The sequence below is a fragment of the Solea senegalensis genome, linkage group LG14 (assembly GCF_019176455.1).
Source record: "Solea senegalensis isolate Sse05_10M linkage group LG14, IFAPA_SoseM_1, whole genome shotgun sequence".
NCBI classification, from domain to species: domain Eukaryota; kingdom Metazoa; phylum Chordata; class Actinopteri; order Pleuronectiformes; family Soleidae; genus Solea; species Solea senegalensis.
The window spans coordinates 11,981,665-12,007,444 of NC_058034.1; the positions used below are offsets into that span (position 1 = coordinate 11,981,665).

At 41.7% G+C, this 25,780-nt stretch overlaps 1 protein-coding gene across 3 annotated transcripts in view; it reads right to left on the minus strand.

Annotated features, from left to right (window-relative positions):
• Positions 1-1,999: 1,999 nt before the first annotated feature.
• nr5a2 (nuclear receptor subfamily 5, group A, member 2) overlaps positions 2,000-25,780 on the minus strand; it is a 60,595-nt gene continuing 36,814 nt past the window's right edge. For all 3 annotated transcript variants that reach the window (XM_044044863.1, XM_044044864.1, XM_044044865.1), the window contains 2 exons: positions 22,280-22,427; positions 2,000-3,204 (listed from right to left, as the gene is read on the minus strand). In XM_044044863.1, the coding sequence (XP_043900798.1) occupies positions 2,957-3,204; positions 22,280-22,427 (396 nt within the window). In that variant the 3' untranslated portion in view covers positions 2,000-2,956. The remainder of the gene's footprint in view (positions 3,205-22,279; positions 22,428-25,780) is intronic.

Consider the following 25,780-nt stretch of genomic DNA (forward strand, 5'->3'; position numbering starts at 1 on the left):
AGTGACAAGCGAGAAGGGAAATACAGATGCGTCGTGTGTCCGTGTGCTGGCATGAGCATCACATGAGTCTGTCTTGACAATTACTCTTTTAAACTGTTGATGGACTGTGTTGTCGAGCAAACGTACAACTGCAGGCTCTTTCTGCGAGCTTTACTCAACTTTACCTCCGAACAAACTCGTCTTTGTGGTGGAGCAGGCCTAAGAGAGATTTGTTGTAACAAACATGCCATAAAAATAAGGACTTTTCCCAATGACCACAGTCGTCATTTTCTGCCTGCAATGATGCAAAGCTTTAAAGGTCCAGTGTGTAACATTTAGGTGAAATTGTTTTCAGTTTGGCAGAAATTGAAGATGAAATAATCGTGCTTATTTTTTTTTGATTCGTTGTTTTTCATTATCAGGGAGTCGGGTCAGATCTGTGGAGGCCACCGTGTTTTTTTTTTTAACATTAGTCCACAATGGATTGACGTTGCAAAGTTTACACACTGGACCTTCGACAAATTAGAGGATTTTTAGAGAGAGGCAGATGACAGATTGTCTGATGTTCATGACGGCTTCAGATAGTGCAGGATCAGAATTAGTTGACATGTGTGGGATTAAGATGAGTCTTCTGTACAAAAAACAAAGGTAAACAATAAACACCACAGGTTGTTGTGGGAGGCAAGTGTTGGGGGCATTTTGAAAAAAACTAAACAAAAAAACAGTAACAACTATTATACATGTGGAAAAACTCCATTTGAGGATTCTTTAGGCTGCCTTGTTTTTCTTAAAAAAATTTAAATGAAACAAAAGAACAAACAAAAAAATCCAGTTTTGTTCACTTTGGGCACAATATTAGAGGTCACAGCTCACAAGGGAAAGATGCAGTCTTTGGTATAAGAGCAAATCAGATAGGACACTGATGCAGTTCAAAGCTCTAAGTAAAAACTGATGTGGCACAAACACCTTTCACACCTACTTGCTTAAATACAATACTCTGTTCAATGTACAGACTTGCTTCAACAGTTAAAAGACAAATAAAATGTGGTGATTATTATTTTTTCCTTTTCCTTTTTTTTTTTTGAAAGCCCATTATTTTTGCTCCCGACCTGCATCTCAGAACTACTTGTGGAAACAAAACAAGAACATGCTACAGTAAACAAATTTATTCTGGCGCAGACAGCTCACGTTATGTAACACGAAGATGGGAACCCAGAGGCGCAATAAATTATCTTTCATTTATAAGCATTACCAGTGACATACAGTACAGCAAAATAAAAGCACTGCTTAAAAAAAGAAGGCTACGAAACGCTGAATGTGAAATGAAAACCCTTACACAGCAACGTTTAAGAAACAGATGTTTTGGATGCCTACAGACACAGATAGAAATTGAGATTAAGTGATTCCTTTTTGATTTTAGTGTCTCACGACATAATTTAAGTACTGCTCAAAACAAATAATAATAATAATAACAATAATAATAATAATAAAAGTAAAACACTGTACACACATCAAAAAAGCAAACCAGAGGGATTTTTTTTTTCATTTAGTTGATTTCATTTTTTTTAGGAAATCATTGCTTTGCAATTTATGCTTCATCACAGTTCTCTCCCATATTACCACATGAATGTAAACACCAGTTCAATTATTCTTTTTTAAATTTTTTACAACATTATTACTTTATATATATATATATATTTGTACATATTTTTCATTCACATCTGCACAGTTAGCTAGCATGGTAATGAAATAAGGCAAGACTCACATAACTGTGACATCACAAATCTTTTTTTTTTTTTTTCTTTTATAATACTGATTATTAAGGTAATTGTAAATTTCCTTCTACTGTTCTGCAGCAGGCTTTGGTCTTTCCGGACGAAGGCTGGGTCGATCCTTGTCCGTCTCCAGAATCACACTTTGTTTTGCTCCAGTTTTAATGAAATGCTGAAAAGTTTTTTGCGTGTGTGTGTGGGTGGGTGGGTGTGGGAAAATGGTTTATAAATACAATTGTTACAGCTGACATTATTAACTGAATTTATTTAACACTGGTCTTTCTGAGGTACATAGTTTAAGATGACTTGGAAGGTGAATAAGAAAGGGGAACCACAAAGTGACCATGACTAGCAAATGAATTCCATTACAAGAGGGGAAAAAAAACATTGTATTTTTTTCATTTATCATTTTGTTCATTAATAGAATGTTCAGTTTTCAGACCTTTATTTTTATTTTTGTATTTTTTTTTTTTCTTAAACCATCAGTTCTCCCTTTTCAGTCAGGTCAAGCTGCCGTGGCAAAACAACAACAAAAAAAAAACAACAACAACCATGGTAGTAGGTAAGAGTCTCAGTTTGTTTCCCCAGTTTGTCTTTACAGTACCAACCACAGCTAAAAGCTGGTTGAGGTGAGTGGGCACCCTGGAGGGTTAGCGACCAGAATCAGCCTCTGCTCTGGTCACAGCTGTGTGTGTGACGGATGCATGACGTTAATCATCCTCCTTTCTCAGCGCAAGAAGCCTCTCACTGTGTCACCAGTGCTAAAACACTCACGGGTTGTTAATTCTTGCAGTTGCAGCCTGCCAGTTTTGGTAGTCCGTGCTTGTGCAGACGATGAGATGCCAGCTCGTGGTGTAAATGCAAATGCAGTGTTTGTTTCAAGTTTTTTTGTTGGTGCTTTTTTTTTTCTTTCCAACATTGTCTTCTTCTGTCGGTTTTGAGCAGCGGCTCTGCTTTCAGACAGTTTTTCTTTTTCTTTTTGAGAATAAAGGGATCCATATGTTGTTTTTCATGTGTGCTTGTCCAGATCTGTACTTTAAGTTGTAACTTTGACACCACCGCGAGCTCAGTATCGACAAAGAGTTTCTAACACACTCTGCTTTCCATCCTTCAGGTCATCGCCCGTTCAAGTCTGAGCTGTAGGTTCATTATTTAGAGTTTGTGGCGCTGCGACACAACTGCATTATGGGTAGCGCAGTCCTCTCCTAAGCTCTCTTGGCGTGGAGCATTTCAATGAGCAGGTTGTTGCAGGGCACGTCGCCATTCAGGTGTTTGTAGTAAAGGTATTCTTCAGCCTGCAGGCTGATGGCTCGGATCTCTGGTAGCCGGAGGAGCAGCTGACCAAACTTGTCTGTTTGCTGCGGGTAGTTGCACATGACGTAGTCCAGCAGCGCTGCGTTGACCTGCTCCTGGACACTTTCTACGAGGTGGAAGTTCTCCAAGTTCTTCACATCTACAAGAGGAAACAAGAAAAAAGGTCAGACAGGTTGAAATTTAACAAACCATGGGGAATACGGGGGGATATTGTGAAGGCAGGTCAGGGCAGTCTTAAAATTTGACCCATCTCCACAAAACAGTGACAAATGTGGTTTGATTTTTGCTTTGTTTTTAGTTGTTTATCTGTAGGATAGTTTTCCCTTTATGAGGCACAACTACTGCTCTGTTAGTTTCTGTCTGGTAAAATGAAGTTTGAATGGTTATTTCTCATTATCTGTTATTTTCTATGTCCAAGCTTCAAAGACAGACATTAACGTCACAGGATCTTAAAATATGGACAGAAATTATTCAGACATGGGAAGATTAGAGAACATAATATCCTCATTTATCCAGGGACAGTGTTACAAGTTGGATACTTGTTTTTTGTTTTACTTAAAAGAGGATTTTTAAATGCCACATGATGAAATATCCCCCCCTCTTTCTTCCTTCACTGACTCGTCTCTTGAGACTGTGATGTAGTGGGAATCAGGTAAAGGCAAAAAAAAAAGAAAAAAAAAAGGTTCTCCTCAAGAGACGCACATTCCCCAAGAGTCTATGAATAATGTAGGGCAGAGTTACAGTCATATTAGCGCCACAGCTGCTCCTTAACCTAACGCCTTCAAAGTCATTATCATTACAAAACAGACATATTACTGAAAAGGCTTTAGATATTTACTGTATTTTAAATGCACAAATCTCACGGAAAACAATCAAAAGTCAAATTTTGAATTCAGTTAGGTGGGAAATCATTTGCATGTTTCCAAAAAGACCCAACCTTTCTGTGCAGCCATAAGCACTTTTCCTTGGCAATAATAAGATCACTTGGGGTTTGAGCAGATTATTGCAAGACAAGACAAAAAATTTGCTAAATGGATAATGGTGGACCAGAGCTTGTCATGATTATGAAGCGTGTGTGTTTGTGTGTGTGCTTGCGCGTAACTGAGAAGTGAGTGTGATCTTTTATTAATTTTCTGACCCCAGGTCGAGTGTGCTCACAGTGGACTAATGTGGAACGAAGTCCCGGTGTCTTGTTCTGACACGCACACAGACACACACACAGACACTAATTCATGGTAATACACACAATATTCATTTCTTTTGCACATTTGTGTGTGCGCACACACAAACAGATAGACACCACATCCACTCACCCAGAGCACAAGGAGGTAGGAGAGGGAGATAAATCAGCAGCTAATGAGGTCTAGAGAATGAGAAGCAGGTCCTTCAAGGCACTTCCATCTATGATGCACTCTACCATGCTATTACAATCTGTTCACATGTGTGTGTGTGTGTGTGTGTGTGCAGATGCTTGTGTCGCCTGTGTATGTGTGAACTGGCTTGTGGCGTGTGCACGCTCACCCTGACCCCTGGGTGACATGGCGGGGGGCTAAATAAGGCCAAGAAGAGGGCAGGAAAAGGGTGACGGGGTGTGGCCTGGAACAAAAGAGCCCCCGAGCAAACATGACGCGCTTTTTCCTGCTGCCACTCATTTGTCTGACCCCCTATCAGACTCGTGAACCAGCTTTCACACCAGCAACCCCACAGAGAATCATTAAAACACCCTTACATAAGCTAATCCGGCAGAGTGTGGGCTGTAGGCTTAAGCACACCGACATCCCACGCAGGTCAGCAAGGGAAAAAAAAATTATTTTTCATCTGCACATGAAACAAATGTAACCACACAAAGACACGGAGAGAAAAGTTTTCGATTTGCACAGAAATGTGTTGAAAATTTGTTGGAGATTATTTTCCTAGTGCGTGTCCCTATCCCTCTATTGTACCTGTAATATTTCATATCTAAATATTATATATCTCTTATCTACTGAACACTGGATGTTTCATTGTGAGAGTAAATGTCCTTATTACCAAATTTGGTTGTATGGTAAAATGGTAAAAAGTTAATATTTCTTGCTCAGTCAGTTATTTTTAGATATTTCCTGAAAACCTCTCCAAATCTATATACAATATTTGATGTTTTTATTACATTACTACATAAGCAAGCGTCGAGGTTAAGTCAGGCTCTGATATTGATGAGTCATTGGGTCTAAATGAGGAGTAAAAGTCCTGGCTGTCACAGAATTCAATCAGGACAGTGAGTCATTGGGGTTCTGCAAATGTACTTAATTTATATATATTTTTTATTCCTCTGTAATATAACCATTTTCTACAGTGTTCATACTGTCTGTAGCAACCTTTAAATGCTGCTTAATTATCCGGTCAGTGATGTGAGAACGTCTCCCGAGTTTGATTTCTGTGAATTTGGAGAAACACGACAAGGTGAGCAGAGACCTCATTTAACTTGAGGTGTTGCCATGGTTTCTCAGGGATTTTTGTATGTGTGTATGGGAATTAGAATTAGCAACTATCAAAAGATATGTGTGTCTATAATGGGTGAACTACAGAGAATTACTACCCAATATCAAAGTGGGGGAATGTGAGGCAGAAAGACAGCATTTTAAATGCTAATCAATGAATCAGGTTTTCCATAAAAAGAAAGACAAAATATAAACAAAAATGACAATAGCTTAAAATCTGGGGGACATGAACCTGAAAAAATTATCTTCATTATTTGGCAAATAACATCAGACAAGAAGTCCAATTATAATTTGCAGAGGCTGGGACAGGTTGTGAGGGGGAGAAAAGAGTTAATGGAAGAAAAAAAAAATCCCCATAAAAATAAACAATTGATTAATGATTCATAGATAGTGTCAGGTCGGAGTATTAAGTGTGCTAAGAGCTCTCTCCTGTTCCTTCACTGGCTACACCCCACATCTCATCGTTCAGTCACTGTGGGACTAATTATCAACTTTTTTTCCACATAAAACAGCCATAGTTTGTTGCAGCGCCGAGTCCGACTACTCAAATGGAAACCCCGAGGTCCCACAGACTACATTGTTTCATTTGACGGGCGATCGTGCTGGAGCCCGCCATCTAATGCAGAAGTACACACACACACACACACACACACTCACAAATTCAGTTTCTCTTTCACAGAACCCCTGAAATCACCGCTGCGCCTTTTAATTAGACTAAATCTGCTCGGTGCTATGAGAGAAAGTGTGGTGTACCAGACGTATGAATTCTAAAGTCTAACATTCCAGTAGCAGCAAATTCTCACCAGGGCTTAAAGCCACATTAATATCTCCTTGTGTTCTTGAGCAGTGGATGTGCAGGTGTGGGTCTTTGCGTAACCTCTCTTCATAGCAACTGTCCATAGTTATCGTTTTCTCCGTTGTTGTCCACTTTGACAAAAAACACAGAATGCACTTTCAACACAGTGTTGTGTTACATGGAGCTGTCAGTGTTTGTACGGTACGTCCACACAGGGTCTGCGAACATTTACGTCATGTAGACCGTAATGGATTTCTACGGAAATCCACAACATGACTCCGGCCTGAGTGACTGCGTGTGTGGTTGCCTGCACATGTTTTTATACTCATTCTTTGACTGTCCCTCACGGTCCACCTGCTCCAGGGACATTACACAAACATTTTAGCCACTCACTCATACAGATACTCTCTCCATTATATCATAATATATACACAGTGAAGGCTTCATCTGAATGGCTGCTCCACATGTTCCCGAAATGACTAGACAATTAAATCAGGTTTATGCATTTGACCTCAAACAGCACACGATCCAAACGGAGAGATTTCACTTTCAATAAATGAGCTTAGTGTTATTGGTTTGGATTTTAGTCCTGTAGCAAGATATATAGATGTGTCTCCCAAATTCAATCCAAATAAAGTGTAAATGTATGTGTTAAGAAAAGTAACTCTAATTTGAAGTAAATGTATAAGATTTAAAATATGTCCTCATAGGACAAAACAAACTATTATTAGGTTTTAGGGTTTGGGGTTTTCTACTCTTTGTGCTTGTGTTTTCAAACGAAATGGAAAAGAAAGATCTTTGTAAGTAAGTAAGTAATTACTACCTACCTCGTGCCCTCTATGTGTCCCATACAGTCATGCTATTTCCACATAAAACTACCACCAGTTTCCAGTCATGTCTTCTTAATAAGACACAGGACTAAAACTAATAGACGTGGCAAAATAACAGTACGTTCTCCCCACCATTACAGTTTTTGTGCCACAATCAATAAACCCCCTCAGTCACATGCTGCCAGTTCACTCAGTCTTCTGAACTTCATGCCGTTTCCTGCTGGGTCCAAAAACAACACATAAAACTCCCGGGTCATAAACGGTTATTGAGTCAAGTGCTGTCAGTAAACTCGGCCAATTAAAGGTGAGTGAAAAACAAACTGGTCACTTCCTGTGTAGGCGGGAGTCACCGTTGTGCCTCTTCCAATAGGGACTTTCATGGGCGTTTATATGAGCCTATCAAAGCTGAAGCACCTTTTACTACAGCAGCGGCGCTTCAAAGTGCGAGCAGTCGAACCTGCATCCAAGCCGAGTCCTCTTTATTGCACCCTACTGGATTGTTATCAAGTCAACAACATCTACTGCTATTTTACTCATTAATAATCTGCCCTGCAGCTTGGCTTCAACCAGTGACCTGAGTGTTGAAAGGAGAGAACTCAATAACCTTTGATTCTGAGGACTGAGGACCTACTCTCTGCCAAAAACAAAACAAAACCAAAAAAACCCATAGAGCTACGTGTTCAATAGGATAACACACACGTGTGTGTGTGTGTGTGTGTGTGTGTGTGTGTGTAGTGTTAAAAAAAAAAACAGGATTGCAAAGGTAGTCAAAGCAAATAATGTTCATGGGGCAAGGGGCAATGGCCGGCTGGTTAATAGTATCATTTATGAAGACTGTTATCGGAGTTATCATGCACTTTCATAACATGTAAGCTGGACTGCTTCGTAATGGCGAAAAGCAACAACTTTTACACTCGCACCATAAATCCATGAAGCACACAAACACAGTCACCTCAGTTTCCATAAGAATGCTCCACTGACAGCATTTCACGTGGAAGTGTGTAATTCTTATTTATTTATTTATTTATTTCGCCCTCAACAGGAGGTTCTGCTTCCCCATTAGAGTAACAGTAACAGCCCCCTCCCCCCGCCCCCAACTCCCTGGAGCACTCGGCTTCCTGGTTTTACTCCCAAATCCCGTTTGGGGAATTCCCTCTTTCTTAAACGATGCCTCAGTGTTAAAGGCGAGTTACAATAACAGGGGTTGTATGCTTTTTAACATTTAATGGGGGCTCTTTGAGACTTGATACGCCAAAGGTTAACTGGATAAAAAGAAAAACATCATAATGATCCCGTCACAGAATAAAAGAAGAGCCAATCAGAAACATACTCAAACAAATGAGCCTCTGTGTTGTCTCGCCACTTTAAAAGGCACAAGTGTTCATTGAAAAGAGTGCTGGCAAGTCTTGGTTGCCATGTCAGAAAATGTTGTATGCCGTAACCTGACATGAGAAAATGTTTTGGGGGGTAGAAGTGTCAGATGTTGTTCAGACAGCTAACGAGAACTCGAGTTGGAGCTTCTTACTAATGTCCTAAGGCTATGGATAAGAGAGGTGAGGTTAGGGTTAAACAGCTCATCCAGAATCTGTCAGTCCTTCATGTTGTTGTTTTCACATAACAACAACTTATTCAATTGTATTATTAATTAGTCATTTAAGAGTCGGTCAGTCTTACAACTCCACCATACCTAATACAGCAGGACACAGTCAAAATGGTGAATCCGCCTGTATTTCTTTTTGTCGTTTTGGTTAATAACACAGCGCTCATTAGGACCCGAACCATGACCCTTAATCTTGCAATGTGACCCTTTATTTTACCAGCTGAGGGTAACATACTGTAGTTACATGCCCTCCAGCAAACATAGAGCCTAATGTCCAGAGGCCATATATCCTCAATGCTAACAATGTATCACAATAACTGTCTCACGTTTCCTGAAAACAGGCCACCAACGGGGATGAGTTATTGTCATAAAAGAAATGAACAAAGCATGAAGGCTCAATTTGTCTGCCGACTCATCAAACCCTCTCGTAGCCGCTCAGGAGGCCAAACATTGTGCAGCTATGAGAGTAAATTAAGCAGCCACGGTCCAGTTGGGGATATATTAAGTCAAATCCAAGCCTCGGCCGACAACATCGCTATTGTTGTTAAGCTAAACAGGTAGCGGCTGGTTCAGTTCTGTCGCCCAAGGACGGGTCAGTGGGGTCGGCGGGCTTGACGGTGCTTTAGAGAGAGGTAAAGAGATATTGAGAGGGAGGGAAAAGTGCCTTAGGTCTGATAAAATAAACAAGAGAAAATGTGCTCTGAGCGGGAGAAGACGAGCGCTTCTCATTGCCTATGCTGGCTGGAAGGGGCTGGGGGTTTGTCCTGAGGTGAAGTGGAAAGCAAATTTACATCGTGTATCACCTGATCCCAATTGTAGCTGTGTTATTTTGGACTTAGGACGTCAACAGATGGGCACAGTCGTATAGGATTATATCAATGCAGTGAGTGTTAAAGGGACAGTTTAGACTTTCTTAGAATGAGCTGAAGCATTTGTTTTGTTGCTGTTGTTGATGAAGATGTTTGAGTTACCTGCTCCCAGAGACCATCAGAAAAATAATCACAAAAAAACTGCAATAAAAGTCCTCTATATACTTTCAAACAACTGAATATCAGGTGTATTGGGGTTTTTTGACTGTTGGTTAGATAAAATAATAATTGTTATTCAGTAAATTGTTCAGTGTTTTTATTTTCACATCCTGTGGCTTCAAAATATTTTTGTCAGTTGGTGCCATTTTCTGCCTTTAGTTTCTGACGAGCTGCGGACTTGCTGGAATAAAAATCCTTTTGCAGGGGAGAAACGAAATCACATTGTCTCAGCGTTATGAAAATCATTTGCCAGAGGGATACTGAGAGACTTGAATCAACAATGAACCTAGTGCTTAGTCCTCTGTGGTCCCTCTGGTCCTCCCCCCTCCTCTTTGTAATGCTCCATACTTTAGCCCCCCCGGAGGTGGAACCAAATGCCTTTCAATGAGACGACCTCGGACCGCGCGGCACACCCGCAGGTCCCTGCTCTCTCACCCTCCTAATGCTGACCGGATTGTACGGACAGTTAACCCCTCACCAAAACAGCTCCGAGATATGTAGCCGTTTGCAGCTAATGATGCTAAAACATGACTGACTGACAGGTGCAAATATAATGGACCGACGAGCTGGACGAAAAGTCACTGTGTTTGGTGTTCTCTGTGGAAATGATCAATGGAGCACTGGAATTGGGGGGGTGGGGGGGAATTCAAATGAATTAGAAATCAATATACCTGGGAGGTGATTGTTCAGTTTCCTCTACACCTCACTTCTTTGGACCTGTCAGCAGCAGTGGAAGCAGGTGCAACACACAAAAGTGCGTGTGCGCCGTTGTTCATGTCCGCTTGTATCAATGAATGCATGTGAACCTCGTTTACATTCAGTGCACTTTTGAACCCCTTGGCTAATTACACACGGGGTTTGTGCGGTGGTGGAGGGAGGGCACGGGGAATGAAGGGGCATGTCAACCTTTCTTGTTTATGATAAAGTGACAGAAAATCATTGGGGGGTCAAGCACACCCCTCCAACCCTCCACTGGCCTGAAAACTCCTGCAGCAGTACAGAAGATGCCGGGTGTGGGAAGCCTCCCCTTTAATGAGACCATTAAAGGGCCCGTCTCCCCGTCAATAGATTTCTCTCATTCTTTCTCTGACAAATTTGAATTAATAATTCAGTGCCAAGAGCCTGGGGATGTATATTTTCAGCATGAAAGACAGTTAATCCATAGCGTCATTTCCCCCCCTCCACCCTCATAGTTCTTTCTCTCTCCTGCACTCTCTCTTCTCACATCTACCCGTCTCTTCCTTTGGCTCATTCTCATGTGATGATGGGAGCCAGCAGGTAGAGTGCTGACTAGTGCTGCTGCGTGTTTTCCACATGTTCTTTTAACTTTTGTGTCGTGTGACAAGTGGAGTGAAGTGTAAATTGGGGGTTTAATTTATTCCAAAGTATTGGGCAGCAGTGGCAGTTCTCTCCTCCCCCCCTCAGGGCTAATGAAAGATGACATGTTTGCACACAACTTCTCACAACCGGGCTTGATTTAGGGAACTGTGGGTTTTATTGGATACGTCTACTTACATCGAATAAAAGCAAACATTTTCAGGATAATAGACTCTTGTAGAATCCTCTAGAAAACTACTTTCACCTTGTTTGTGTGTGATAAATATACTTGAATGCATTATTTGAAGGCTGTTATGTTCAATAATTTACAGGCCTACTGTGTAATGTCAATAGTAGCTATGGATATCGAGGGTGCACATTTATGCGGTTCGTAGCACCGAGGAATAATCCTTACATTACATATACACATTCTGTTGATATGTGTATGTGTGTGTGTGTGAAGAGGAGACTGTTTGATTAATGCCCTCCTGTGTCTCAACATTTGTTGGCTCTCTCACCCTAACATGTGCCTCTAGCTCTAAAGGTTGATGATTTTGTTAAATGCAGCACATGGAATAGCTTTGCTGTGTGAACTTGTGTGTGTGTGTGTGTGTGTGTAAAAGACAGTGGACTCAAAGGGCATTGTGTCTTAAAATATCCTCTAGGACAAGAATGAAGAGACAAGAAAGGAGCTGTGCTGAATCAGGAGTGGGAGTGTGGGGTCACAGGGCAGGTGGGGGCTCAATGCACAGAGAGAGAGAGAGAGAGAGAGAGAGAGGGTGGAAGAACACGAGAGAGCGATCCAGAGCACCTGTTGGATCATCTGCGCTTTGAAACATTTAATCACTGTCTCTGGTTACACACACACACGCCACAGCACGCACACACGTCACCTTTAAGCTCCACTGTTCACTCGCCCTGCCAGAAGTATCTTGTAACCACATTGTCCAAAACACACACACACACACACACACACACAGAAACTCAAAGAGCAACAGGAAGAGGGTGTATATCTTATAGCAGCCACCTGACCACCATATACAGTAGCTTACCACCACCACCACAGTTAAAGCACATGCCTCTGCACTGTACACAGCAACACAATGGCTGGCAATCCACATGCCAGGCGGTGCAGCGATGCCACTGAGCTCCGTGTGTGATAGCAGGGCAAAAAAAAAAGATCCGTCAGGTTTTTTTAATGCGGGTAATCGTGCTTGCGAGGGTAAAAAGTCAGTCGGATAGCCGTGCGGTTATTCCACACCTACGTGTTTGACATCGTCGGACAATCATTGGACAATACAGCTAGTGTTGTTCAATGATTAACACTAATGACACATCATGAGCCATAGCCGTGACATAGATGTGTTGTCATAAAGTTTTGCCTCTGCTGTGCAAATCACGGGCCGGGCACTAATACTGTAGCTCCTACAGCAACGTAGATTAAAGGGATGAACTTTACAACTTAAGGAATAATTGACAGGGCTGGTTTGTAAAGCTGGGGGTCCATCTGATTGCACTTATATTTCTGAACATTTGACCTATGACACACTTAAAGACACTCCACCCCCATTTGGTCTAGATTCAAAGGTGCGTGTTTGCACGACTTCCCGTCTCTGTGTAAAAGTGGTGTTACACGGCATGTATAGTTAATTGATGTCACGTGGTATGTGTGCACACAGAAAATGTGCATGTGTGTTTTGTAGCGGCTGGGTACGAGATCTGTGGTGGAGGCAGATCCGCAGGCAGTGTTGTGTAACTCTTTGCTGCTGTTTGTACTCGATGTAATGCTTAAGCTGGAGGCAGGCGGCCTGATCAATATGCTGCATTACTATGGCAGTTCATCTCTTCCTACAGATATGCACCGCTGCAAGAAAAAAAACGCAAACTTTTTGGAAAACAACAAACGGCTCAGGTGTTTTCACAGTCTTAGTCTCAGTTTACGGTGCTTTGATGCGTTGCTTATTGACTCGAGGATCATTGTTATATTGCCTATGGCATCAGTTTAAAGTATAATCTACCATGTGTTTAACTGTAAACGTGTTGTTTTTAAAGTCAATGATGTACAATAAAAGTAAAGATGATTAGGATGCACACAATCACAGCGAGGGACTCCAGCCAACCAATTGTCCACATGAAGAGGGTGATTTTCCGCAGCGCTCAAATGTATGCACAATTTGTTCTCTGAACATTGACTAATGCGGGCTTGTTCTCTGTGGGGCCGCCAAGAGCCCAGGCATGTCCTCCCTCTCCCACACAGACTTCCCTCAGCCTTTAATTGGAGAGGAGTAGCTACCTAGCTGGTGTAGCACTGGGACCTGAGCTGTGGCCACTGAGAATGCATTAGTATTAGCATTGCAGCAGACTGACCTGTACATAATGATAACCTCGAGCTCTGGCCACTGGGAGCAACCCCTGCTCACACATACACACTCCACACACACACGCACCCTGGTACACACTCCGCTGCCCCTGTCTTCCCTGCACACACAGTCACGTAAACAAGCAAGTGTAATGCAGCCCCAGTGGTGAACTGTCGGGGGGGGTGGGGGGGTAGGCCAGCCGCGGCTGAAAAGTGTGTGTAATGAACTTGAGTTCCATTGATCGGGACTGAGAGTACAGAACCGGGGGCTGTTTGTCCCAGAAGGGCTGCCGTACTGCTGCTCGGTAGCCCCTCATAAATGTTTGAAAGGCCTCAGCCGCTCCAGATCCATGCTACCTGGGTTTAGACTCTCTATTACAACACACACACACACACACGTCCAGGTTGATGCTGATGATGGATGGACGGCTGGTTGGCGGTTGCAGGGATCGATCGTTATTTTAGCTTACTGTACCGTATATGTATGTTTTTGTGTAGTTCAAAAAAGACGCAGGAAAGGTGCTGATGTTTGGCACTTTATATTTGTGGGAAAATCTTTACAGCGTAGATAATTTCACATAAACCTCTGTGCTAGATTCTGAATCGGGCGTCACTGGCCAAGCATGGAAACTGACATTTGCAAGCACGTGTTCATTTATTTGGCAAACTATACCTTCCTACACTGTACCCTTAAGCCCCAAGGCCTTGAACTGGCCCCTGGAAGCCCCCCATATGCTCTATGTATGATGGATATTACTGCAGCTATCGCTTAGAAAACACCTGATGTGCCAGGCAGACCATCCGCGCCTCTTTTTGACTGCTAAGTATCAGATGCGGGAGGTCCTCTGTGTTATGCAGCCGGTAATAAAAGTTGAGCATTGATTTTCTGTAGCAGCTTGTAACTGTTAATGTTGAGACATCAATAGCCAAAGCAAAGCGCCGGTACCTTAATAGGAGACCGAGAACGTGGCGGGTGCAAGCAGAGACTGACTCTAAATCACAGAATCTATCTCTGCCGATCGATAGGACAGTAACTGCAAGTGTCCCTCTGCTTTCCTAATGTTTTATAATAAACTGACAGCATGTAATAAGGCCAAGGGAGAGGGAGAATGGGGGGCAACAGTTTCTTCATAGCTTGCCTGTCTTAAATCACCCCACATGAGAGCGGGAGAGGGAGCAGTGGGGAAGGTAGAGGAGAGGGTAAGGTTTTTCTTCCTCTTAAAAAAACTTTTACAAGAGCATTTGTCTGATTGTCCTCACTGCTCGGTAGTTAGTGAGTGTATTGATGGAGGGAAGCAGAAGTTTAGGGGATGTGTTCCTGTATTGCTCTGGTTGGTGGCAGTGAGTTAAAATGCATTAAATCCTCCTGCCGCCATAGAGCCGTCACCCTTCCAGGCAGGGGTGCAGGGCTGCACGTGTTATGACTCTTGCTGGGCGTGGATTGTGTTGAACTTCACATAATATAGATAACTGCTCTTGCGACACTAATAGTAGGCGGTGAGAAAATGTGCTAATGCTGCAGAAGTGCTCCGTTAAAGACGAAGTTGCATGCTTTGGATTTATTGTGGTTGTGCACTGATATTGCTCATGGTGCTTTTGGCATTTTTAAGATTACATTACCTTCAGTTATTTGATAATTATAGAGTTATTTTAATGATAAACACTTCACAACATCACAGATTTACCCCTGAATGGCCATGAACATTCTCTTTGACTCCATCTTTATACACTTGAGCCAGGTGGAAAAGTATAATAAAAACATTTAAATGGACATGCAGTTTTGTTTACTTACACGTACAGTATATGACATAAGATTTTTAATACTAAATATCTGTTTACTCTCTCGCTGCAGGGTCCCATGAAGAAAAACAATGTGCTCACTTATTTATTACTTACTGGGTCCTGTGCATTTACAATCACCCCCCCCCCACCCCCCAAACAACCCTCCTATTGTGTTGCTTTACTCTCTGATAACTGGCTTAGTTTGACACCAGATAAAGAACAGTATCAATACAATCACCACGGAAATCTCGTGATAAGACATTAAAAGAGAAGAAAATGTGACCTGTAATATATATACTGTGTATTCATCAAGACAAAAGATGGAGTCTAAAGGGAGACGTGGGGTCAGGGAGGCGAGTCGGTGATCCTCTTGCCGCCACTACAACGCCACGGCTGCTTAATGACAGTAGCATGCAGGTTCTACTGCCATGACAAAGACCTGGAGCTTTTATTGCTTGATAAAGTCTGAAAGCCTTTTAGGCATCCTCTTATTATTATTTGAAATTCACTACAAAGTGGCACCTGGCATCAGGAGACGACCACATGCCATGTCACATTTCTTAGGCTAAAATTGACAGAAAGTAGGTGGAAGTATTAGGTTCATTGCCTCAACACACTCTCCCACCTTCCCCTGATGAGATGAAATGGAATAAAAGAAAAGTCGGTACATTTAATCGGGAGGAGCTGGGCTTGGCTCCGACAAAGTTCTCAGCGACTTATTTTTTTGTTTGTTTCCCCGTGCCGAAATAATGGCCGAGGGAGGAGGGGAATAAAAAAAGGATTTCTTTGAAAAGTCGATGAAAGTCCATCAGTCACACGTTAGCGAAACCATTTAACCAAGCTTCACCACAGAGGGATGAGAAAGCACTAGACGCTTGGATTGCACTTGATGAACTTTATTTTCCATTACTGCTGCCATTGCACCAATGTAGAGTCTGAATTGTGTGGGACACGTAAACTCACATTGTACATTATTTGTTATTCTTGCATGGGGGTAAAATGGGAATCATCACTATGTGTTATCTTTACATGCCAGAATGTCTTTCTTAACTTGAGGGCTGGAGCACACCATATTTCTCAAAGGTAACGTTCACTACCTAACAGAGACTGTAGTAGACCTACTGTGAAGGCCTTAAGTCTGGAAAAGAAAATGCTTTAATAGCTGATCCTGTTTCTGCTCCCTCTTGAGGGACAGAATTCCTGTCGAGGTTTCCCGTAGGTCAGAGCATAACAACCCATACCCACAATGAACCATCCTTCATTCATGTAGGCTTATTGATCAGGTCAAAGGACACCACGATGACTTCATTCTGTTCACTTACAGCCCTGCAGATTGCCTGGATTCCCACTCAAAGCAAGCGGCAAAAGAACGCAGTTATATGCTTCATTATTTGGCCCTTGCATTGGTCTGAGTGCATGTAAATATTGAATAGTTGTCACCCTGCGATGCTAATCAATTCCCAGATGAAACCTAAATGATTTGGTTTGTTTCAGGAAATGAATATTTGCATTTTTTTTTGAGGGGTTTGCAGGGTACATGAATCAGCCAGCTTTCGTACACGCTGGCCTGGGATCAGGGCATTGATTCTGAGCAGCCTCGGCTGTTGCTTAATTAGGACGTACCTGTCTGGGAATTGTGCGTATGTGTGTGAATTCTTGTGTGTGTGTGTTCCTCTCTCTCATTGTGTGGAGACAAATGCTGTCTGACAGAGAAATAGAGAGGGTGATAATGCTTGTCTTTTTTTCTTTTTTTTTTTCATCAAGGTTGTTCACGTTTGCTGTGTTTCTGTTGTTGTCAGCAGATTGGCGTCTGACCTCGCTGAGCACAAAACAGAAAAGGGACTGCCTTCACTGTGTGCCACACTAAACATACTAATGAGCGACCCGGCCTGGCATAGGTGTATGAGAAGCTGCTGGACGTACAGAAATGTAGACAGCCGAGCTGTAGTGACGGGCTAAATGATATCCACTGTCTCTTTGTTTAATCTAGGATCCTCGTGTTGTTTGATTGTTTGTTTACTCTTGTTTTCCATTTCATTTCCATGTCAGTACCACTGTGCCAATATGCATTTGTGGTTTGTAGTACAGGGTGAAGATATTTGACATGTGTCAAAGAAGATAACACAATAGTTAGTAATGAACGCTTTAGAGGATCTAAAGTAGTTTTAGTAGTTAATCCATGACTATGGTAGGGCAGAAATTATATTTAAATGATGAAAACAAGAAATATATATACTATATATAGGGACATATATCAAAATATGATTTTAGAAGCTGTTATAAAACACTGATCTTAAATAAAAATCTGTTTTTATCTACGATAAAGCACAGTAGATTGGTGAAAGGTCCACCTCAACCATCATTACAGTCAAAGCTGAGCTCCACAGAAACACTATAGCATCTGTAGCAAGGAGAATGTACAGTAAAGGTGGAATAAAACTTTAATGCTGCAATTTTCAATAAGATATGGATTGTTATGTCTATAAGGCATGTGAGAACTTTATCAGAAATTACAGACCTGACACAAAATTAAATGACTGTGGTTAAGACATTGGGGCTGGCACTGGCTGAGGGAGGAAAGAGAGATGAATGGCATTTTAGATGTGGGTGAAGATAAATGAGCGTCGATAGAAATGGATGGGAGGATGGAGCTGTGATATATCGACACGAGTAAAAAGATGGATGTAAAAAAAGAGGAGAGGGAAGGTGCAGTGCAATGAGAGGAGAGACAAAGCAAAGCGCTGCATGGATGGTGAGGGATGGAGGGCAACAGCGATAAATGGGTCATTGCCACTAAACTCCAGCTTTAGACCAATCTGACTCGTCATGTGACAGACTAGTATTGTGGTGCTGAGGTAGCTCTAAAACAGTTGGCTGCCTTGTGTTTTTTTTCAATAGTACTGATTTTTGCTCACTAAATAATAATTTAAGTAGAAAAAAATATTAATAATAATATATAAAAAGATATTAAACTAAACTAAACCTTTCCCTTTATTTTCATCATTACCAGCATTACTTTATTTCTTTCTTTTTTTTAAATAATATGTATGTAAATAAATGAATCCTCTATCCTATGGGAACTGTCTTCTCTGCATTTAACCCATCCTCTACGACAAAGCTTCCTAGAATTAGGAGCAGCAGGCAGCCACTGAGCAGTGCAGGGGGAGCAATGAGGGTTGGGTGCTTTGCTCAGGGGTACAACAGCCATTTTGACCTGGTGGGGACTTAAACTGGCAACCCTCCAGTTACAAGCCAAGTTCCCTTTCCACTTGGTAATGGGCTGCCCCAATTATATATATAATATATATCTATTAATTACATATAATATGTAAATATGTATTGTAGGTGAATAACTAGCATGTGAAACTTAATGAAATGGCACAGCACCAAACTTTGTGGTTCCAAATAATTCATTTTTGTGAATTCAAAATGTGATTCCTTTAAATATAAATGTGTCTAAATGGGAGTTTGCCCAGTCATTTTGCCCCTCAAATCAAATTCAAGCCTAAATTCCCTTCTTTGTTTCTGCTGAAGGCAGTGTTATGGGTATTATTTAGGTCTGTGCTCTCTCTACTGGGAGCATTTACCACCCCACACTCGTCTGGCAGCTCCTCTGCTTCTCCTCTCAGCTGACAAGGACTGGCAGCATCTGTCTCACCCAATTACACCTGATGGGGTCTGACCCGGGTGGGCTGGGTTAACCGACTGCTAGCTGAACACTGTCTGACCTTTGTTACTCAGTCTGCCTCACCAGTATGGATGGAAACATATGGTGGCATTAAACATGTAGGATTGTTTAGTTAAAATCCATCATTAAATCTTGTTATTACCACTTGCAATAAATGTGGAGGGTTTCTAATTTTAGGAAGCATGCGTATCCCTTTTTTTTCTTTAATTAAAAATAAGTGTTCCTTTAAAACACCATCTCTGAAAACTGCCTAATCAAAATCAGAATACTTTATTAATCCCACATGGGTTGGTTGTGTTACATTTTCATAATATCAGCAAGGAGATACAATACAATTTCTGGTAATATCCATCATTGTAGGTGGGAGTCAATTCTAAAGTTTTTGAACAAGTCTTTTTTCTCCCCTTTTCTCAGCCCGAGTCGAACGAGACACCCATTTCTCACTTGAGCTGCTGCCTGCACTGTCACTTGGTCATATACAACAACCTGTCAGTCTTTCTATTAGACCTTTAAGCCTTTTAAAGAAAATCAAAGAGCCATTAACAGTGATCTGACACCAGCCAACTCGCAGTAATCCTTTCCTGAACTCTGACCCAAGACGTCCTCACTCTCTCTCTCTCTCTCTCTTACTATGCCACTTTATGTGTTTCTTGCTCAACACCCAACACACACAATCATTCCTCACAGTCTGAAAAACACTTAAGAGATCAATGCTCTGAGAGTGATAATCTCCTCCTTGATAGAGAGCGAAAGACTTCCTTTAAGTCGGGAATATAGTGGCAGGGGACAGACAGAGAGAGGGAGGGAGAGACAGAGAGAGTGCGATAGGGATGGATAGAAAAAAATTAAAATAAAGGTATAAAGACAAGTGTCTACCCTAAGCTGGGGTGACATCTATATCCCTGTGTTTATCGACAACTGACTTAACTAAGAGCTCTACTGGCAGAGTGGAGGTGACTGAACATTCATTCACTGAAGGAGAGGTGGACGGTTTAAAGGTAAAGGGAGAATTATTGAGAGAATAAATGACGGGTGAAAAACAAGAGGGATGAAAACAGACTTGTAGTAGGGGTGCGAGAAATAGGTTGAGTGAACCCAATTGTAAGCAGTACAACAATGTTTCCTGACTACCAAAACAAAATAAAATCAGTAAAAGTAGAGAGAGTATAAAAAACATAAACATTTAAGAAAGATACTGAGCATAGTAAAAACACATAAGAAGCCATGGAGTAATAGTAGCTGTTCTTAACTCTACAGCGACCTTGGGTTTCATCAAAGGCGCTTTATAAATCGAAGTTATTATTACTATTATTGTTATTATTATTATTATTAGGCTTTTGAAGACGATTTCAAATGCTCAACAATCTGGGAACATCTAATGTGCCAGGGCAGAGTATTCCAGAGTCGAGGAGCGCTCGGACTGGACTGTGTAGGCGCAGCAGTTCAACCAGATACTGAGGTGCCAGGTGATGATGACGGCTATATAATTACACAAAATAGAAGGGAGATGCATGTTTGCCACTAGATTTCACGTTTAAAGTGAGAGGATACTGTAGTTATGGTAAAAATGTAAGAGGCCATCGGCAAACCTGTTCTGTTCTGGCACTGTAATTATTAGTAATTAGCATCAGTGTAAAATGCATAATGAAGCTAATAATGAAGGGGAGTATTATTCATATATATATATATGTACATATGTTAAACATAAAATGTTATACATATATAACATTTTTCTTTTGCTCAGAAGTCAGTGTATCACTACGTTGATGTCTCATTTCACTACAATCCTTATTTGATTATGATTATAAGGCACAGGCAGCTGTTGAAACACACTCACAGATGCATGAGTACACACCTGCTTTCCCACTGCCAGGCCCATTATGCAGGTTCCCTCAGGTAAAAGTATCTATCTAAACCCTCTTGCAGCCAATTACACACACACACACACAAACACGTCTCCATTCGGCGGTGTATGATACTAATCAAATCACTTCTTAATCTCTTGGCTTTTCACCACTGCGTATCCCCTCAGCCTCTCCCCCCACCATCACCACCTCTACTTCCTCAAACACTGATCCCCGCTGCCTTCTCTACGGCGTCCGTGTCAGGCTTCTTTTTGCAAAAGACCGCCTGGCAATGCCAGAGAACAGGCAACGCCGGGGGCAATACATATCCCTCAGGTGAGCCTTTCATTATGGATGATGTTTCTGCCAAATTATTTAAACCCTGAGCCCCAACAACACCCTGCCCTGTAAAAAACAAAAAAAAACGACATACAGACACAAGCATGCACACAGACACACACACTCCAAAGCCCACAACCCTCTCAATTTCTGCACCGTTCCACCAAACAGAGCCAACACAAGCGTTAATCCTGCCTGATTGGCTCCGTGTGCGTCTGTGTGTGTGTGCACTTTGGTTCATTAGTCCTCCTGTTTTTATACTTTTTTTCATTGGTGCTAAAGAAAAAAAAAAAAATCACTTTTGTGGATTAAAGATTGATGGAGAGGGCTAAAGAATGTATGTATGCCAGTGTTGCTGTCGATACCGCAGGGGGTGTGGGGGTGACAAGTTGAGTGGAGCTTCCGCAACGCCATTGGCTTTAGTTATGTAGAATGTGTGTGTGTGTGTGTGTGTGTGTGTGTGTGTGTCCCTCAGAGGCCATTTGTTGCAGACTTGTTAGTAAAGAGACAGAGATGACAGTCTCCTGGCAATGTCTGACCTCGGCAAAGAGAGAGAGGAGATTTGGGAGTCGAGAGCACAGCCATGCACAAACACACGCACACACACACACACACACACACAAAGCACACACTCTTCTTCATCCCTTAACTCATTTGGCTACTTATCCCTCCACTTCCCTCCCTTCCCGAATCCCACACAGCCTCAGCTCGCTCTCACCTTTTCTGTCTCAAATGCTTTGTGATACCTGCCTCCCGTCAACACTTCTCTTTCCAACTTAGCATTCTCCAATCTCCTCCCTGTCACCCTTTCCTTCCTCTCTCAGTTGATTTCTAATATTATACCCCTTTGTTCTTTCTCCTCAATCTTTCCATCTCTTCCATCTCAGTTACTCAGTTCTTAGTCTGCAATTACACATCGTGTAAACATGAGTAGGAAATCTATTATTAGTGATACAGTGACTGTGGTTAGCTGCAGATGACTGGACTTGCTTGCTTGACTCTGACCTGTGACAGCAAAGTTGCGTGTGTTGCGTGAAAGCCTTCTCATTTTTTTCAGAAGAGAGTCGTACCTCGTCTGATCCCTCCTTACCAGATTGTCATTTCCTACAAAATGCATTTCCCTTCATGAAAATGAAAAAGAGAGGGAAACTCACCCAGGCTGAAGAGGACTAGGAACTTGAGGCAGACAAACTCCCGCTGGTCCAGCTGCAGTGAGCGCAATTTGGCCACCAGCTCCTGTGCGTGGCTCAACAGGTTGTTGAGGGTGGCTCCTGCCTGTGAAGCTATCACTGCATAGTCCACCTGGAATAAACAGGGAGGGTTTTTTAGCCCAAACAGCCTTGGATTAGAGATACCACGAGGGTGTTTGACCAACCTAGACAGAGAATACACGTGGAAGACTCTCCTCGATTCATGGAAGGTTCAGTGTTCAGTGTTAATATTTTCAGTGTTACATATTTTATTACACTCTCAGCCAGGAGCTTTGGTCTCAGAGGGCGAGACATCGGTTGACCGAATTTTGTGACAACGTGCTGAAGGCGAGTGGAAAGAGAAGATAGATAGATAGATAGATAGATAGATAGATAGATAGATTATTTTGTTTTGACCCGTCCATTAACACACACACACAGACTCATGCACTCTCCTTTTTTCCAGGTGCACTTAATTTCTGCAGCCGCAGCACATTTGTCTAGGAGGCAAGTCCTTAGCTGCCACTCAGAATAAGCAGGACCATATTAAATTTTTATATTTATTGACATTTCATTACCATAATTGACTGCGTTAGGGTTTCCAGGGGAAGGTAGATCTTGGTGTGCGCAGTTCCTAAAGCTCAGGGAGGAAGAGGGTCCCTGCGAGCTCCCATTTGCAATTATAAGCAGCCTGGATTTGGAATTTATTTATCGCGTAAATAGAATGACTGGAGCCTGTTTTTCGACGAGTCAAAGTAAGGTGTGAACAATGCACCACGTTTCTCGTTTCATCGCTCCTCTCCATCCTTTTTTTTTTCTTCGTTTGAATAAAACACTGCTCGACCTCTTTTACCTCAAATCCTTTGTCCCTCGCTCTGTTTTTCCGCCTTCAGGACATTTGGAGTTATGACTCAGTGAAAAGCAGACATTGCCCCCCCCCCTCCTTCTGAGGTGTCAATCAATTTACATAAAATCAACTGTGCATGAAATAACTTCGTTGAAGGATTGGACTGTTGATAGTGATGCCTTGGGTTATTGCCTTCCAGCCCTAAGTAAAAAGAGAGAAGAAATAAATGCTATAATGTGACTTAGCACATTATAGCAGATTTAGCACTAAACTTGGTGACCTATCAATCAATCAATCACCCAATCAATCAATCTGGTAAGACTTAGAGAGTAAATACATGAATAAACCCTCAAATATTTCAAATGCAGTATATTATCTTATATTATCTATATTAAATATCGCAAGTTTGATGTGTACAGGAATTTCATATTGCAAGTAAATATGCTTTGTTTGAACGTATACACAAAGCTGTCAGAGGAATGCCTCTTTTTGCATTTCGTTATCATTTGAATGTCATGTACACCAGGAGCTTATGAAAATATATGAATTTTCACTGTGGAAAAACCCTCAAAAAACCTGCGAGGCCTTGTTTAATCATTCAGCAGTTCAGTCGCTGTCATTTCATGTCTGCATGCATTTGTCAAGTTCCACTTTGGATTTGACAGGACAGAGAACAAAGCCCTTTTCTTCAGCCCAAAACTGAAAACAAAACATTCATGGTCATTTCTCTCGCTGATGAAATGCAGCAGTACAGAAAACAAAAGCCAGAACTTTTGAAAAAGGCAGAAATTTACAAGCAAGTAACATAAGGTCAAGACGGAGATCAAATGAGAGACTATAACAGTAAATCTGCTCGTACCATGTTTTTTTTTTCTTTTTTTTTTCTTCAAAAAGGTCAGTATGAGTGCAGCATGTGACTGACGATAGCAACGACGCAATATGGTACACAGCAGAAAGAAAGAAAGAAAGAAAGGAAAAGAAAGAGAAAAGTCTAAACTATCCATCTGGACAAATTTATGTCTTTATGTCATTTGTTGTTTTTACAGGAGAAGTTAAAATTCGCAATTTTATGAATTAAACCTTAAAAATGCATTGCCTAAAACTCAGATATAGGTGTTAATTTTATATGATTTACGGGCCTCAGTTTCCACTCAACCCTGACAAATTATATGTTGTTGAAAAAAAGCAAAAAACAATATAGAATAATATGATAAGAACACCATATATTATTCGTACAATGCAGTGAGTATCCGTGTGTGTGTGTGTGTGTGTGTGTGTGAGAGTGCATACAACATTTGCTTGCTTTGGGTGATGCTGCTACTGTGGTCTAAATATCCCTGGTGTTATCACTGTGCTGTCACCCCTGGCCAGGCAGAGAATAATAAGAGATAATGAACTGTTTCAAAGCTTCTCCCTCACACACACACACACACTCGCCCCCAACACCAGCTGTTCATTAACCAAAGTATGCAAACGAAACCACCGCCCTGTACCTCCCCTGACTATCAGCCCCTCCTCCTATTCACTGCTCTTATATCCTCATATCTCCATATCGCTGCATCTTCACCTCCACATTTCCACTCCTTCTTTCTCCCATCTCATACCTTCGCCTTCTTTCTCTTTCCTTCCTCCTTCCTCACTCCTGCCCTTCACCTTTTCCTTTTCTTCCTTCTCTTTTTCCATACAGGCCATTTCTTTCTGCCATGTTGTCCCTCTCTATCTTCTCACCCTCTCCATCATTGCCCCTTCTGTGTATCACCTGTTACCTTGCATCTCTCCTGTGGTCTTTCCTCCTTCCTTTCCTTCCCTTTTCCTCACCCCTCACTCATCCCTTTTCCTTTGATCCATATTAATATATATTGGCTCCAAAAACCCTGCCAGACCTAGAGAAGTTTTTGCTAAGTTCATATTGGTTTACCGCCACAATCCTACCTGTTTTACTCACCAAAAGTTGAACAACTTCTCACCTAGCCCAGAAATCTACCCCTGACCTTATCTTCAATCAAAGTAAAAGAAAAATAATTAAAGCAGTGCACATGCCTTGTGCAAATATTTAATCCAGTATCCACAGTTGTAATGCATTTTGTTGAAGTACAATGTTTTGGAGAGCCAGCCACTCAATAATTTATGGTTTTTCATCTCACTGACAGCTATGCCACAGGTCAGAGTCGTATTCATGATGTGCAGTTTATTCTCTCCTGTAAGTAGACATTACATCTCTCTTTATTTTTAGCTGAATTTTCTTGTCTGTGTGTGTGTGTGTGAAAGATTATGAGAATCACTGGCTGCTGAAGGAGTCTTTGTTGTCTGCTCTGGGTGTGTGTGTGTGTGTGTGTGTGATCCGTGAAAGTGTGTGAAGCAAAAACAGAAGACAGAATCACAGCTGATAGATTAAGAATTTGAGCCATTTGGGCCTCAGGCATCAGCTCCCACCAAACACCTTTTTTTTTCTTTATCTGCCCACCTACTCACAAAGCTGCAGCCTGCACTACTGAGTGCTGTGCCTCTTCACAGCTGGAGTCTTCCTGCTTAGAAAAAAAAATGCTAAATTGATTTTGCTGGTGACATTAGTTTATATCTATAACCATAATCTATTTTTAATGAAGCAGTGACTCCTG